Source organism: Sardina pilchardus, chromosome 7, assembly GCF_963854185.1.
Source record: "Sardina pilchardus chromosome 7, fSarPil1.1, whole genome shotgun sequence".
Classification (NCBI taxonomy): Eukaryota; Metazoa; Chordata; class Actinopteri; order Clupeiformes; family Clupeidae; genus Sardina; species Sardina pilchardus.
The window spans coordinates 35,475,459-35,494,416 of record NC_085000.1 but is presented as its reverse complement, the minus strand read 5'-3'; the positions used below and the strand labels follow the sequence as shown (position 1 = coordinate 35,494,416).

Genomic DNA, 18,958 nt, shown 5'->3' with positions numbered 1-18,958 from the left:
GTAATGGGGGCATGTAGAACTGACCAGGTGTAGTAATGGGGGCATATAGAACTGACCAGGTGTAGTAATGGGGGCATGTAGAACTGACCAGGTGCGGCCCCAGCCGTGGCGCAACTGGCTGGGGCACCTGCACCGCACGCCGGCGAGCCGGGTTCGATTCCCGCCCCGAGGTCCTTTCCGGATCCCACCCGACTCTCTCACCCATTTGCTTCCTGTCTCTCTCTACTGTCCTGTCAAAATTAAAGGCACAAAAGCCAAAAAAACTATACTTAAAAAAACGTTTAGAACTGACCAGGTGTAGTCATGGGGGCATATAGAACTGACCAGGTGTAGTAATGGGGGCATGTAGAACTGACCAGGTGTAGTAAGCATGTAGAACTGACCAGGTGTAGTAATGGGGGCATGTAGAACTGACCAGGTGTAGTAATGGGGGCATATAGAACTGACCAGGTGTAGTCATGGGGGGCATATAGAACTAAGCAGAAACAGTTCACCTGAACGAGTTTCAACAGAAATCGCTGTTCTGTATATGTATTTATTTGCTGATCTATTTTATCCTATTTTATCATTTGTTAGCTTATGCACTTTGTACAGCACTTTGGACAGTGTGAGCTGTGGTTAAATGTGCTCTATAAATAAACCTTACTTACAGAAACACTCAATGATGCTAATGCTAACGGTAGTGTAGTGTGCTAATGCTAATGGTAGTGTAGTGTGTTAATGCTAACGGTACTGTGCTAATGCTAATGGTAGTGTAGTGTGCTAATGCTAAAGGTAAGTGTAGCGTAGTCTGCTAATGCTAACGGTTGTCTAGTGTAGTGTGCTGATGCTAACGGTAGTGTAGTGTGGCTAATGCTAACGGTAGTGTAGTGTAGTGTGCTGATGCTAACGGGTAGTTGTAGTGTGCTAATGCTAACAGTAGTGTAGTGGAGTGTGCTGATGCTAACGGTTAGTGTAGTGTGCTAATGCTAAACGGTAGTATGTGCTCTCTGAAGGATATTGGTTGCAGGTAGGGGCAGTGCAACAGTTGTCCTGAGGGGCATGAACACCTGATGGGTGAGCAGGAAGTCACTCACAGACGGATCTGTCGGCAAAGCACACACAAGTTCAACAACACACACACACGTTTAACAACACTCACATGCACACACAAGTTCAACAACACACACATTGCACACACAAGTTCAACCGTCAGGAATTGAGCCGTTTCTCCCTAAGGGACTATCATGGCGTCACCAACATCTTGTCACTGAGCCAAGAGCACTACAAAATGGCACTATCGCTATTGGCGATGACTGTGAGTTGGGAAAGAACTGGGGCACTTACCTATTTGGGTCACTCCCGTTTGTGTCTAGCTTAATTGTGTCAAGCAAATGTTCCAAGAATCTTCTCTGGTGTCCCTGACATCACTGTGTACCTGAGGAGAGAGAGAGAGAGAGAGAGTGAGAGAGAGAGTGAGAGAGTTTGTTATGATTATGATCTAAGAACTACTTGAACGTTGAAAGTCAAACATGCAGGGTGATTCCAGAACTCTTGTTTGCTCTCTGGTGTTTGAGCATCTGTACAGCCTCAACTGCACAGGGACAGACAGGAGGCACGCCCTATTGGGCCAGACTCAGGCCACACTCCTATTGGCTGCCTACTTGCTGCGCTGCTGGCTGCTCCTCCCTGATTGGATGATTCTTGTTCAGTGAGCTCTTCTCCAGCCACAGCAAGCTTTCCCAATGTTTCCTCCAGACGCACAGTGTTGGCCTCCACATCCTTACAACAACAACATTACAACACACCGATCATCAACAATCCTACAACACAATCAATACAACACACCGATCATCAACACAACACAATAATACAACCACCGATCATCAACAACATCCTACAACACAACAATACAACACACCGATCATCAACACAACATTAAAACACACCTATCATCAACACATCTACATCTAACATACAACACACGATCATCAACACATCCAACACACACAACAATACAACACACCGATCATCAACACAACACAATAATACAACACACCGATCATCAAACACATGTAATTGTACAATTACCCCTGGACCTTAAAGTCAATTACCCCTGGACCTTAAATTCAATTACCCTCGACCTTAAAGTCAATTACCCTGGACCTTAAAGTCAATTACCCCTGGACCTTAAGGTCAATTACTCCTGGACCTTGAAGTCAATTACCCATGGGCCTTAAAGGTCAAGTCCATGTTGTGTGCTCTGAGCGGTCATGTGTAGCCTGTTGGCTGCTTACTTTGACGATGCGTATGAAGTCCTGCTTGTCCACTTCTGAGGAAGTGGCAGTTGTCCTCACGGCATGATGATGTGCAGCAGCGGGGGCGTCATTGAGCAGCGCCAACTGGCCAAAGTTCCTCTGCCTCATGTAGCGTGGTCACCAGACCCTACACAATCACACACACACACACACACACACACACACACGCACTGAGACGCACGCTCGCACGCACGCACGCACTAGCACGCACGCACGCACACACACACTCACACACACACACAGACACAACACACACACACACTACACACACACACACACACACACACACACACACACACACACACACACACACACACACACAGAACACACACACACACACACACACACAACACAGACACACACACACACACACACACACTCACACAACACACACACACAAACACACACACACACACACACACACACACACACACACACAGACAACAGCACTGAGGTTTACTCTGACTCTGAGCGAGTGCATTGTTAAATGACATTTGTTGTCCTTTTTGAGGGTTATTTAACCGTCTGGCCAAGGAGGTTCATCCTGTGTGTGTGAGAATGGATTTACCTTGCCGTGTGTGTATGAAATTAACAAGAGCCCTTCCAGATGATGAACCAGGAAGTGCCTTTGTCACCCTGACTGAACACTGGAAGACAAAGAGACGATTTGTCATCTTGATCCTTCTGAGCCCCTTACATCCAATAACAACGTACGTTTGTTTTCAACAACTACAGTAATTTCCCGTATGTATGAGAGAGAGAGAGAAGGAGAGTGCTGCGTTGGGTCAATTATAAGGATTAAAATCGGTGCTCTTCGGAATGGACATAAATGAAATTTGAAAAAACTGCGACTTGTCCTGTATTAAAAACCTGTGCTGTGTTGAAGGCAGTCAAAAAGTCCGAGGCACACCAACAACGTATGTATGTTTCAACAACTACAGTAATTTCCCGCATATAAGTAGCATTGTGTATAAGCCGCTATGACAGTTGTTTTATGCAAGTTAAAAGAAACAAAACCATATCAACACGTATATTAACTGCCCACGCCGTATTAATCTCATAGCGGAAGAAATGTTGCAAAATCAATGTATAAGCCGCGCTGATAGTCGGGAAAGTACAGTACTGTAGGTATAACAATGTGTGTGTGTGTAAGTGTGTGTGTTTGTTGTGTTTGTGTGTGTGTGTGTGTGTGTGTGTGTGTGTGTGTGTGTGTGTGTGTGTGTTAGGCTGACTACAGAGGTTAAATGCCGTGCAGGGTTCATACTCACAGACTGTGCCCGCTTTGGTGTGAGATTCAAATGCCAACACAGCTGCCAACTCCTTCCGCACCTACAGTATGACAACAGACAGTACAGATCACTATGACAACAGACAGGAGAGATCACACAGACAGATCTGGTAGTGCTAAAATGACCTGTATTACAGTATGTAGGGCCTATTTCCTCACACCCTGGATCACCCAGTTCCCCCTAGCCTCTCTGCATAGCATTGCTACCATTCACTCAGCTAGCATTGCTACCATCCACTCAGCTAGCATTGCTACCATCTACTCAGCTAGCATTGCTAACTATCCATACTGCTAGCGTTGCTAACTATCCATACCGCTAGCGTTGCTAACTGTTCACTTCCACTAGCGTTGCTAACTGTTCACTTCCGCTAGAGTTGTTACTGTAACACTCCACTCAGCTAGCATTCCTACCATCCACTCAGATGGTATCCGCCGTTCATTCCGACATACCAGCACTCCCGACATTGACGTCCAATTGTCGTAGTGGAGGCACGTCTCCTTATGGGAAAAAGTCCCACCACTCCCGACATATTTTTTTTTCATGGTCGCAGTGGCGGTATTTAACTTTTTTTTTCAAACAACGTGCCATTCCGACATGAGGTAATTAATAGGCTATTCATGTTACAGTTATTATTTTCCTGTCACTTCGTCTGTTTATATGACCTAGAAGGTTGTATTTGGCATCTGTGGATAGCTCTAGCTCTCCTCTTTTATCTGACATGCAAGCCATATATTTTTTACCATGGTTTCACGAGTAGCCTAAATCAAACGAAAGTAGCGGTAGCCGAAGCTATATGACATTCTTATTTGTTTGTCACTTCGTCTGTTTTTTATAACACAAAAGGATCGATGTGTTTGGTATCAATGGAAAGCTCTGTTTCTCCTCTTTCATTTGATATGCGTGTCTGTTGCCTGCGATGCCTGGTCCCGGAGTAATCCAAGCGAGAGCAGTGGCTGCGTGGAGCAATATAGACTGTAAATATGATAGGCCTATACTTTGATTTAAATTCATGATTTTATTTTATTTTCATACTTGATCGTAACAGACACTGTCTAGTCTCGTTAAAGCCCCGGTTCTGCTCTTTCATGCAATATAGGTCTCATCTCGCTATGACTAATAATCGCGGAGCAATGTACAGAGAAAAATGGGTGTGTTTTTTGACGCACTTTGCGTCCGTCGGGCTCATAGGGTCCGTTAAATTGTCTTGGAAAAAAATAGGATTTGTAAATTGTCGGAATGGGGGTACTAAAATGTGTCGGATTGGCAGCATGTCTAAATAGCAGCATGTCGAAATAGAGGCATGTCTAAATGGAAGCATGTCGTAGTGGTGGCATGTCTGAGTGGCAGCATGTAACCCACTCAGATAGCATTGCTAACTATCCACACTGTTATTGTTGCTAACTGTTCACTCCGCTAGCATTGCTAACTATCCATACCGCTAGCGTTGCTAACTGTTCACATCCGCTAGAGTTGTTACTGTAACACTCCACTCAGCTAGCATTCCTACCATCCACTCAGATAGCATTGCTAACTATCCACACTGTTATTGTTGCTAACTGTTCACTTCCGCTAGCATTGCTAGCTATATCCACTACTAGAATTGTTAACACTCCACTCCGCTGGCATTGCGAACTCAACTCTGTTAGCTACTATCCACTCCGCTAGCATTGCTAACTATCCCCTGCTAGCATTGGCACTGCATCTCCTGTCACAGCACTGCTCTGTTCCCAGTTCCTTGACTGTATTAGCTGTGACTTGACACATACTGCGGTAATACACCAGTGAATAATGTCGGTGCCTGACCTTAGTAACGCTGTGTGTGTGTGTGTGTGTGTGTGTGTGTGTGTGTGTGTGTGTGTGTGTGTGTGTGTGGTGTGTGTGTGTGTGTGTGTGTGTGTGTGTGTGTGTGTGTGTGTGTGTGTGTGTGTGTGTGGTGTGTGTGTGTGTGTGTGGTGTGGTGTGAGTGTGTGGTGTGTGTGTGTGTGTGTGTGTGTGTGTGAGTGTGTGTGTGTGTGTGTGTGTGTGTGTGTGTGTGTGTGTGTGTGTGTGTGTGTGTGTGTGTGTGTGTTGTGTGTGTGTGTGTGTTTGGTGTGTGTGTGTGAGTGTGGTGTGTGTGTGTGGTGTGTGTGTGGTGGTGTGTGTGTGTGGTGTGTGTGTGTGGTGTGTGTGTGTGTGAGGTGTGTGGTGTGTGGTGTGTGTGTGTGTGTGTGTGTGTGGTGTGTGGGTGTGTGTGTGGTGTGTGTGTGTGTGTGTGTGTGTGTGTGTGTGTGGTGTGTGTGTGTGGTGTGTGTGTGTGTGTGTCTCACTCACTGAGGTGGACAGGTGTGCCGCAGCCTTGATGTGCATCAGCTCCTCATAAATCACCTCCAGATCCTCCGCACTTCCTCTGGTTTGGCCTGCACACACACACACACACACACACACACACACACACACACACACACACACCACACACACACACACACACACACACTCACACACACACACACACACACACCACACACACACACACACACACACACACACACACACACACACACACACACACACACACACACACACACACACACACACACACACACACACACACCACACACACACACACACACACACTCACACACACACACACACACACACACACACACACACACACACACACACACACATACACACACACACACACCACACACACACACACACACACACACACACACAACCCCACACACACACGACACACACACACACACCACACTCACACACACACACCACACGTGTGAGAAACATATGGGCTAGAGAATCATGTGAGCTAGTGAATCATATGAGCTAGAGAATCATACGAGCTAGAGAATCATGTGAGCTATCATATGAGCTCGAGAATCATATGAGCTAGAAAATCATACGAGCTAGAGAATCATGTGAGCTAGTGAATCATACGAGCTAGAGAATCATGTGAGCTAGAGAATCATATGAGCTAGTGAATCATACGAGCTAGTGAATCATACGAGCTAGAGAATCATACGAGCTAGAGAATCATACGAGCTAGAGAATCATGTGAGCTATCATATGAGCTAGAGAATCATATGAGCTAGAGAATCATATGAGCTAGAGAATCATACGAGCTAGAGAATCATGTGAGCTAGTGAATCATATGAGCTAGTGAACACACACACACATACGTAGAGACATATGTGCTCGTTAAAGCGCACACACACACATACGTAGAGACATATGTGCTCGTTAAAGCGCACACACACACCACACACATACGTAGAGACATATGTGCTCGTTAAAGTGCACACACACACACGTAGAGACATATGTGCTCGTTAAAGCGCACTCACGGTTTGCGCAGGATCATGGTAAGTAGAGCGTCAGGGCCCATCTGGACCAATAGGGACAGGCTCTCCTGTAGCTCCTCCTCCCGCGAGTCCTTCTCCTCCCCTGAGTGGCTGACATCAGACTCGGTGTCGATGAACCGGTAGAAGTGTGTGTCCTTGTCCAGGAAGTTCAGCTCCTGCTTCACTACAACAGTGAAGAGAAAATCATTCAGAAATAATCCAAAACAATGTTAGACACAATCTGCTGTTAAAGTTGCCTGTTGCCTTTGTTGCAAAGCAAGGCCTATTTGTAGTCCTTTGCTGCAAAGCAAGTTCGTAGTTTGTTTGTAGTTCTTTGCTGCAAGGCAAGGTCTGTTTGTAGTTCTTTGCCTCCATACACACACACACACACACACACACACATTACCATGGATGAGGATGCCTTCGTCCACCAGGACTTGCCACATGCCGACTGCCTGGCTGCGTGACTGGGAGCAGTCTTGGATCTTGATCAGCCAATCAACGAGCTCCTTTCCGCTGCAGCACTGCCTGCAGGACAGCAATGAAAAGCTGGACGTCACGTGATTTGGACACCGCCAGTCACAGAGTGGCAGAGCTAGCGTGAGAAGGGGCTGGACGTCACGTGATTTGGACACCGCCAGTCACAGAGTGGCAGAGCTAGCGTGAGAAGGGGCTGGACGTCACGTGATTTGGACACCGCCAGTCACAGAGTGGCAGAGCTAGCGTGAGAAGGGGCTGGACGTCACGTGATTTGGACACCGCCAGTCACAGAGTGGCAGAGCTAGCGTGCACGTGTGCGCTTACCTGTATGCTTTTAAGTGATGTGCATATGTGCGCTTGCTTACCTGTATGTTTTTAAGTGGTGTTTACCTGTATGTTTTTAAGTGATGTTTACCTGTATGTTTTTAAGTGGTGCTTGCGGTCCCTGATCACACCTGGATTGCCCTCCAGTAGAGCTGTGTGCATGTGTGCGCTTACCTGTATGCTTTTAAGTGATGTGCATATGTGCGCTTGCTTACCTGTATGTTTTTAAGTGGTGTTTACCTGTATGTTTTTAAGTGATGTTTACCTGTATGTTTTTAAGTGATGTTTACCTGTATGTTTTTAAGTGATGCTTGCGGTCCCGGATCACACCTGGATTGCCCTCCAGTAGAGCTGTGTGCACGGCTCTTGCGGCTTTCAGGATCCGCTCTGATAGAAACTGAGACACCAAGAGACGAGTCAGCACACAGAACCACCAATACATGATCCACACACACACACACACACACACACACACACACACACACACACACACACACACACACACACACACACACACACACACACACACACACACATACACACACACACACACACAGGCATCACCACACAGAGATTAGCACACACACACACACACACACACACACACACACACACACACACACACACACACACACACACACACACACACAGACATTAGCACACACACACACACACACACAGGCATCACCACACAGACATTAGCACACACACACACACACACACACACACACACACACACACACACACACACACACACACACACACACACACACACACACAGGCATCACCACACAGACATTAGCACACACACACACACGCTGGCATCACCACACAGACATTAGCACACACACACACACAGGCATCAACACACACACACACACACACACACAGGCATCACCACCAGGGCTGTACACTGCAAGCAGGTCGTCGCAAAAACGAGTAAAAATATATTAGTGCGAGTATAACATTTTAAATACTCGCACACCTGCGAGTACTGATTTCAACCCTTTCTTTCGCATTTTGCTCCTAAAATGAATCCACACCAAGTGGATCAAAGTGTAGTAGCCTACAATTCGCGCATCTGTATACAAATTTCAGAGTTGACAACTCTTACGCACCTGGCTAGACACTCAAGAAATGTCACTCAAAAACCATTCATCTTTTTCTTCAATCTGTTCGTTATCAGTTGGTGACTAGGCTATGTAGCAATACCGGTGAAACGATAAACCATGATGAAACTGTTGACTATAACAATTACCGTGTTCATTTCAAATATTATTATTATCACGTTGATAGGCTTAACATGGTGTGGAAACCGTGCGTTAATTCCTCCCAGTTTCACCCGAGCCTGTATTTGACATAGGCCTGGTAGACTTCTATGAAACAAAAATGGTATCCTACTGATTCTGTTGTCTAAATGATGTATTTAACCACGATTCGGTGTATCTGCTTTTAAGGCGGAACATTTTCATCGCAAATGTGCGCTGTAGCCTATATAGCCACTCTGCGTCTTTTTATGGCTACGTTCACATTAAATCCATTCCACTAACGTTATCAGTAGAATACCTTAACGTTTTATTTTGAGCACTGGTTGTCACTCATTGGATACTGTATAGGCTACCAAGCTCCAAGACAAGTCATGGCAGAGTAAGTTAAGCACCCAGCCAATTAAACATGACCAAGGATAAAGTTTAATACACAGTTCAGAACACACACACACACACACACACACACTGTTGCATTTTCACTCACTTTATTTGAGTACTCTTAACCTCCTACATCTCTCTCCCCCTCTCCCTCTCTCCTTTTCTCTCTCTCTCTCCCCCTCTCCCTCTCTCCTTTTCTCTCTCTCTCTCTCCCTCTCTCTCTCTCCACCCCCTCCTTCATCTGTTGAGGGGTCTCTGTCCGGCTCCAGCACCCAAACAGACGGCTCTAACTGGGCCAGAGTAGCGGTCAGCCCCTGATGGCCCCAGTGGCCGATGGCCTGGCGGAGTGAGTCCTCTGTGTTGCTAAGCGGCTCATGGGCTCAGTGGAGCGTAGTCTCCCTGTTGCTAAGCGCCTCCTTTCTTTCTCTTTTGCCCCTCTGAGCAATTTGCCCCGCTGGACAGCTCACGGAGGGGCTACAGTAGGACCCCTAACTGCCACCAGCTCATCAAAACCTCGGCCCCTTTGACTCTCACTCTTGCATCCACCCCCCCCCCCCCCACACACACACACACACACGCACGCACACCCCCCACACGCACGCACGCACGCACGCACGCACGCACGCACCCCCGCTCTGTTTTCTCTCTCCTGCGCCGTGTTTCCTGTCTGCTGTTGACATGTGCTGCTCACACACTTGCAGGTTTGTTTGAGAGCTTCCTCTGGGTGTGTGTTTGGCAATGGCAGTCTTGGGACACGAGCTGAATACCACAAACAATCCTCCTCCTACGTAACACATTACAGCAACTCCTGCCTCCTCCAGTACCTCTGACAAACACACACACACACACACACACACACACACACACACACACACACACACACACACTGTGCTGCACAGAGCTCCCTCAATAGTTCAGAAGCTTTGTGGAGTCTTACTACTGCAGCCAAAGGACATATTGAGACTTTAACGTAAGGAGTGTTCTGTTGTAAGGAGTATGAGAGTTTAATGTAAGGATGTGCTGTTGTAAGGAGTATGGGAGTTTAATGTTGTAAGGATGTGCTGTTGTAAGGAGTATGGGAGTTTAATGTAAGGATGTGCTGTTGTAAGGAGTATGGGAGTTTAATGTAAGGAGTGTGCTGTTGTAAGGAGTATGGGAGTTTAATGTAAGGATGTGCTGTTGTAAGGAGTATGGGAGTTTAATGTAAGGATGTGCTGTTGTAAGGAGTATGGGAGTTTAATGTTGTAAGGATGTGCTGTTGTAAGGAGTATGGGAGTTTAATGTAAGGATGTGCTGTTGTAAGGAGTATGGGAGTTTAATGTAAGGATGTGCTGTTGTAAGGAGTATGGGAGTTTAATGTTGTAAGGAGTGTTCTGTTGTAAGGAGTATGGGAGTTTAATGTAAGGATGTGCTGTTGTAAGGAGTATGGGAGTTTAATGTAAGGATGTGCTGTTGTAAGGAGTATGGGAGTTTAATGTAAGGATGTGCTGTTGTAAGGAGTATGGGAGTATGTAAGGATGTGCTGTTGTAAGGAGTATGGGAGTTTAATGTAAGGAGTGTTCTGTTGTAAGGAGTATGGGAGTTTAATGTAAGGAGTGTTCTGTTGTAAGGAGTATGGGAGTTTAATGTAAGGATGCGCTGTTGTAAGGAGTATGGGAGTTTAATGTTGTAAGGAGTATGGGAGTTTAATGTTGTAAGGAGTATGGGAGTTTAATGTAAGGATGCGCTGATGTAAGGAGTATGGGAGTTTAATGTAAGGATGTGCTGTTGTAAGGAGTATGGGAGTTTAATGTTGTAAGGAGTGTTCTGTTGTAAGGAGTATGGGAGTTTAATGTAAGGAGTATGGGAGTTTAATGTAAGGATGTGCTGTTGTAAGGAGTATGGGAGTTTAATGTAAGGATGTGCTGTTGTAAGGAGTATGGGAGTTTAATGTAAGGAGTGTTCTGATGTAAGGAGTATGGGAGTTTAATGTAAGGATGTGCTGTTGTAAGGAGTATGGGAGTTTAATGTAAGGATGTGCTGTTGTAAGGAGTATGGGAGTTTAATGTAAGGATGTGCTGTTGTAAGGAGTATGGGAGTTTAATGTAAGGAGTATGGGAGTTTAATGTAAGGATGTGCTGTTGTAAGGAGTATGGGAGTTTAATGTAAGGAGTATGGGAGTTTAATGTAAGGATGTGCTGTTGTAAGGAGTATGGGAGTTTAATGTAAGGATGTGCTGTTGTAAGGAGTATGGGAGTTTAATGTAAGGATGTGCTGTTGTAAGGAGTATGGGAGTTTAATGTAAGGATGTGCTGTTGTAAGGAGTATGGGAGTTTAATGTAAGGAGTGTGCTGTTGTAAGGAGTATGGGAGTTGAATGTAAGGAGTGTTCTGTTGTAAGGAGTATGGGAGTTTAATGTAAGGATGTGCTGTTGTAAGGCGTATGGGAGTTTAATGAGTATCCAAAGAATCTGACACAACTGCACAACCGCTCTGGTCTGGCATGTGCTCCAGAGGGGGTTATCGGCCCTGACCCCAGACCCCTGACCCCTGACCCCAGACCCCTGACCCCTGACCCCTAACCCCTGACCCCAGACCCCTAACAGATCAGCTGACCCCTGACCCCTGACCCCTAACCCCTGACCCATAACAGATCAGCTGACCCCTGGCCCATAACAGATCAGCTGACCCATAACAGATCAGCTGACCCATAACAGATCAGCTGACCCATAACAGATCAGCTGACCCCAGACTGCACTGGAGGGAGGGAAGGGAACCCCCAACACACACAAATTAACATGTAAAACATGGAAAAGTGAAAAAGTTCTTCAGTCAGGTTGACTACCAGTCGGCGATGGAGCAAAGAATCACCAAAACGTCACAAGCAAAACCTTAATGTATATATACTTATACTTATACTATATCTACCTGAACATATACTTATACTATATCTATCTGAACATATACTTATACTATATCTACCTGAACATATACTGTACACTTATACTATATCTACCTGAACATATACTGTATACTTATACTATATCTACCTGAACATATTCTTATACTATATCTACCTGAACATATACTGTACACTTATACTATATCTACCTGAACATATACTGTACACTTATACTATATCTACCTGAACATATACTGTACACTTATACTATATCTACCTGAACATATACTGTACACTTATACTATATCTACCTGAACATATACTTATACTATATCTATCTGAACATATACTTATACTATATCTATCTGAACATATACTGTACACTTATACTATATCTATCTGAACATATACTGTACACTTATACTATATCTACCTGAACATATACTGTATACTTATACTATATCTACCTGAACATATACTGTATACTTATACTATATCTACCTGAACATATACTGTATACTTATACTATATCTACCTGAACATATACTTATACTATATCTACCTGAACCACTCGACTCTCCACCCACCTCCTGCTCGTCCCAGAGCTCGTGCCCACACACACACAGACACACACACACACACACCCTGCTCGTCCCAGAGCCAGTGCCTACCCCCCCCCTACACACACACACACACACCCTGCTCGTCCCAGAGCCTGTGCCCACACACACACACACACACACACACACACACACACACACACACACCCTGCTCGTCCCAGAGCCCGTGCCCCCACACACTGACTGTTGGCCCCGCTGTCTCTAAATCTCTGTGCTGACGTCATGACTCCCAGGCAGCGAGAGTTCACGGCTATCCCATAACCCCCTCCCTCTGCCCCGCTCGGCCCGTCGGAGTTCACGGCTATCCCATAATAACCCCCTCCCTCTGGCCTGCTCGGCCCGTCTGAATTCACGGCTATCCCATAATAACTTGCTCCAGCACAGCCACAAAACAACACAAAGCCTTAGCACACTAAACACAGGCCACCATTACGGCTCCAGCACAGTCCCTACACTGCACAATACGTTAGCACACTAAACACAGGCCACCATTACGGGTCCAGCACAGTCCCTACACTGCACAATATGTTAGCACACTAAACACAGGCCACCATTACGGGTCCAGCACAGTCCCTACACTGCACAAGATATTAGCACACTAAACACAGGCCACCATTACGGGTCCAGCACAGTCCCTACACTGCACAAGATATTAGCACACTAAACACAGGCCACCATTACGGCTCCAGCACAGTCCCTACACTGCACAAGATATTAGCACACTAAACACAGGCCACCATTACGGGTCCAGCACAGTCCCTACACTGCTCAATACGTTAGCACACTAAACACAGGCCACCATTAAGGCTCCAGCACAGTCCCTACACTGCCCAATACGTTAGCACACTAAACACAGGCCACCAGTACGGCTCCAGTATAGTCCCTACACTGCACAATACGTTAGCACACTAAACACAGGCCACCATTACGGCTCCAATACAGCCACTACACTGCTCAATACGTTAGCACCGGTTAGCACACTAAACACAGGCCACCATTACGGCTCCAGCACAGTCCCTACACTGCACAATACGTTAGCACACTACACACTACAAACTGACCCGCACAATACGTTAGCACACTACACACTACAAACTGACCCGCACAATACGTTAGCACACTACACACTACAAACTGACCCTCACAATACGTTAGCACACTACACACTACACACTACAAACTGACCCGCACAATACATTAGCACACTACACACTACAAACTGACCCGCAAAATACATTAGCACACTACACACTACAAACTGACCCGCACAATACATTAGCACACTACACACTACAAAACTGTCCCGCACAATACATTAGCACACTACACACTACAAACTGACCCGCACAATACATTAGCACACTACACACTACAAAACTGACCCGCACAATACATTAGCACACTACACACTACAAACTGACCTGCACAATACATTAGCACACTAAACACTACACACTACAAACTGACCCGCACAATACATTAGCACACTACACAATACAAACTGACCCGCACAATACGTTAGCACACTACACACTACAAACTGACCCGCACAATACATTAGCACACTACACACGGTGCCATCATTACCGCTCCACTACACATGAAATTGACCTGCACAATACATGACCACTCTACACTTGAGGAAGACTTCAAAAAATTAAAATCATAATCAGTCAGCACCCATTGCAAAATATCTACACAATATCCCAGTTCCCACAAGATGTTTTTATTTCTGGAGGTTATTTTGGACAGCTGTCTTTAAAGAGCCAGGCTTGTGTCAACAAACTTTGCTTTCCGTTTGCATGGAATGCTCTGTTTGGGGACGAAAAAATCAACAACAATATGATGGTCCACAAGAGCAGATCATCCCACAGTGAGCCGAGCTAACGCTGTGCCCACACAAACACACACACACACACACACACACACACACACACACACACACCCTGCTTGTCCACAAGAGCAGATCATCCCACAGTGAGCCGAGCTAACGCTGTGCCCACACACACACACACACACACACACACACACACACACACACACACACCCTGCTCGTCCACAAGAGCAGATCATCCCACAGAGAGCCGAGCTTCTCTACAGCTCACGCTGTGCCCACACACACACACACACACACACACACACACACACACACACACACACACAGACACACACGATCATCCCACAGTGAGCCGAGCTTGTCTACAGCTCAGGCTGTGCCCTTTCCTTTGTGCTCCATCCGGTTAAGGAGGAAGTGTGTGTTCTGCTTGGGCTGGGCTGTCCACGTGGGCCAATCAGCATGCTCGACCTCTGCGTGACCCCGTGGGATGCCTGCAGCCTTCGCTACAGAATAGAACTCAGTAGAACTGTAGTGTGCTAGGTGGGCAGGTGGGCAGGTGGGCAGGTGGTACATTACTGAACACACACTGAACACGGCTATGTGTGTACAACACTGAACACACACAGAACACACACTGAACACGGCTATGTGTGTACAACACTGAACACACACTGAACACGGCTATGTGTGTACAACACTGAACACACACTGAACACGGCTATGTGTGTACAACACTGAACACACACTGAAAACACTGAACACGGCTATGTGTGTACAACACTGAACACACACTGAACACGGCTATGTGTGTACAACACTAAACACACACTGAACACGGCTATGTGTGTACAACACTGAACACACACTGAACACGGCTATGTGTGTACAAAACTAAGAACACACTGAACACGGCTATGTGTGTACAACACTAAACACACACAGAACACACACTGAACACGGCTATGTGTGTACAACACTAAACACACACTGAACACGGCTATGTGTGTACAACACTAAACACACACTGAACACGGCTATGTGTGTACAACACTAAGAACACACTGAACACGGCTATGTGTGTACAACACTAAACACACACTGAACACGGCTATGTGTGTACAACACTAAGAACACACTGAACATGGATATCGGGTATGTGCGTACTCCATACTGTAACAGAGTCCTCTATACTGTAACAGTCCATACTGTAACAGAGTCCTCCATACTGTAACAGAGTCCTCTATACTGTAACAGAGTCCTCTATACTGTAACAGTCCATACTGTAACAGAGTCCTCTATACTGTAACAGAGTCCTCTATACTGTAACAGAGTCCTCCATACTGTAACAGAGTCCTCTATACTGTAACAGAGTCCTCTATACTGTAACAGTCCATACTGTAACAGAGTCCTCCATACTGTAACAGAGTCCTCTATACTGTAACAGAGTCCTCTATACTGTAACAGTCCATACTGTAACAGAGTCCTCTATACTGTAACAGAGTCCTCTATACTGTAACAGAGTCCTCCATACTGTAACAGAGACCGCTCAGCAGGCCTAAAATCCATTAAAAGTTCCCTCCTGCCTCCTGTTCTTGCGTCATCTTGGCAGCCATACAGATCATGTCTCTGAAGTGGCTGCAGCTTTGCTGCTACAAAATCACAGGAAAAGCATGGAGCTGATAGCGTCGGCCGGCCTTCCGGAACACTCCGGCACTACAGCAGTTTCCCCCATTAGCTAAGAGGGTCCAAAATACCCCACTGTCTCCTGGAACAGAGCACTACAACACAACACAACACAGCACAGCACAGCACAACACAACACAACACAACACAACACAGCACAGCACAGCACAGCACAGCACAGCACAGCACATCACAACACACCACAACACAACACAACACAACACAACACAACACAACACAGCACAGCACAGCACAGCACAGCACAGCACAGCACAGCACAGCACATCACAACACACCACAACACAACACAACACAACACAACACAACACAGCACAGCACAGCACAGCACAGCACAGCACAGCACAGCACAGCACAGCACAACACAGCACAACACAACACAACACACCAGCAGCACAGCACAGAACAACAGGACTGGCTAGGCTTTGTGTTGAGGGGAAAAGTCATTTGGCGGCCAAGGCATTGAACTAAACGCTATTGTAGATCTGAAGGTCATCAGAAAATAACTAACCGTTAATGTTGTGGGGGATTATTATTATTGTGGCAAGAACACTTTTTACAGCAGTAGAGCGCTCCTGATTCAATGGAAACTAAACACAGTTCAGTCTAGCGTGAAGTCTGGTCCTCTAGATTACGCAGTTCAGTCTAGCGTGAAGTCTGGTCCTCTAGGTTACGCAGTTCAGTCTAGCGTGAAGTCTGGTCCTCTAGGCCACAGAGGTCAGAGGTCAGCTCAGGAGCTGGACGCCTCTTGATGGGCAGCTCTTTCAGCAATAGGGATAAGCCACACAACCAGGGCTGGGCTGGATAGGGGTGTGTTTGGAGAGGGTGTGTGTGTGTATGCAGGAGGGGGGATGGGTTGGGTAGGGGTGTGTTTGGAGAGGGTGTGGGTGTGTATGTGTGTGTATGTGTGTGTGTGTGTGTGTGTGTGTGTTAGGTCTACAGGGCTAAGTAGTGCTCTTTAGTCCCCTTGTGACATTCCCTCTGCCTACCAGGCTTGGAATGTGTGTGTGTGTGGGGGGGGGGGGGGTAAATCAAAAACTTTGATTTACTCTTCTGTTGGGCAAGTAAATCACTCCTTAAGCTGTGTGTGTGTGTGTGTGTGTGTGTGTGTGTGTGTGTGTGTGTGTGTGTGTGTGTGTGTGCAAGTAAATCACTCTTTAAGCTGAAAACAGGAACTACTGAGAGATACAAAGGACAAGAGAGAGCGAGAGAGAGAGTGAGAGAGAGAGGGATGGAGAGAGAGAGGGAGAGAGGGAGAGGGAAATCATGTAATTAATGCAATGACATGTCAGAATGTCTCTGTGTATGTTTCTATGTCATGAAGCTGTAGCAGTTTGGCTGATGAAGACACTTAGTTGAATCTAGGGCTGCAACGATTCTTCGAGTTACTCAATTAACTCGATTATACTCGATACTTCGAGTTTATTAATTCCATCAACCTCACACCGCTCCGACCACACCTACCCTGACCTTTACTATTTAAGCTTGTATTTACAGTTTTACATGATATCCATGTTTTTTTTTTTATCCGATTCATCAATTAATCGATCGATAAAGTGCTAGATTAATCGATTACAAAAAGAATCGATAGCTGCAGCCCTAGTTGAATCATTAACATACAGTATAGTACGCAGTAGAGTAGGCAGTAGAGTACGCAGTAGAGTAGGCAGTAGAGTAGGCAGTAGAGTAGGCAGTAGAGTACGCAGTAGAGTAGGCAGTAGAGTAGGCAGTAGAGTAGGCAGTAGAGTGGGCAGTATAGTACGCAGTAGAGTACGCAGTAGAGTACGCAGTAGAGTAGGCAGTAGAGTAGGCAGTAGAGTACGCAGTAGAGTAGGCAGTAGAGTAGGCAGTAGAGTAGGCAGTAGAGTAGGCAGTAGAGTACGCAGTAGAGTAGGCAGTAGAGTACGCAGTAGAGTACGCAGTAGAGTACGCAGTAGAGTAGGCAGTAGAGTACGCAGTAGAGTAGGCAGTAGAGTACGCAGTAGAGTAGGCAGTAGAGTACGCAGTAGAGTAGGTAGTAGAGTACGCAGTAGAGTAGGCAGTAGAGTACGCAGTAGAGTAGGCAGTAGAGTAGGCAGTAGAGTACGCAGTAGAGTACGCAGTAGAGTACGCAGTAGAGTGGGCAGTAGAGTAGGCAGTAGAGTAGGCAGTAGAGTAGGCAGTAGAGTACGCAGTGCAGTAGGCAGTAGAGTAGGCAGTAGAGTACGCAGTAGAGTAGGCAGTAGAGTACGCAGTAGAGTACGCAGTAGAGTACGCAGTAGAGTACGCAGTAGAGTAGGCAGTAGAGTACGCAGTAGAGTAGGCAGTAGAGTACGCAGTAGAGCGGGCAGTAGAGTAGGCAGTAGAGTAGGTAGTAGAGTACGCAGTAGAGTAGGCAGTAGAGTACGCAGTAGAGTACGCAGTAGAGTACGCAGTAGAGCGGGCAGTAGAGTAGGCAGTAGAGTAGGTAGTAGAGTACGCAGTACAGTACGCAGTAGAGTAGGCAGTAGAGTAGGCAGTAGAGTAGGTAGTAGAGTACGCAGTACAGTACGCAGTAGAGTAGGCAG

The 18,958-nt window shown here is 46.2% G+C and overlaps 1 protein-coding gene across 1 annotated transcript in view; it reads right to left on the bottom strand.

The window, feature by feature from the left end:
- The window catches only part of LOC134088148 (rap guanine nucleotide exchange factor 3-like), a 45,166-nt gene that overhangs the window by 15,742 nt on the left and 10,466 nt on the right, over positions 1-18,958 (bottom strand). Inside the window, 11 exon segments of the mRNA XM_062542078.1 lie at positions 1,648-1,761; positions 2,277-2,309; positions 2,311-2,424; positions 2,866-2,889; positions 2,892-2,944; positions 3,566-3,626; positions 5,897-5,968; positions 5,970-5,982; positions 6,928-7,108; positions 7,331-7,452; positions 8,019-8,125. Coding sequence (XP_062398062.1) covers positions 1,648-1,761; positions 2,277-2,309; positions 2,311-2,424; positions 2,866-2,889; positions 2,892-2,944; positions 3,566-3,626; positions 5,897-5,968; positions 5,970-5,982; positions 6,928-7,108; positions 7,331-7,452; positions 8,019-8,125 — 894 coding nt within the window.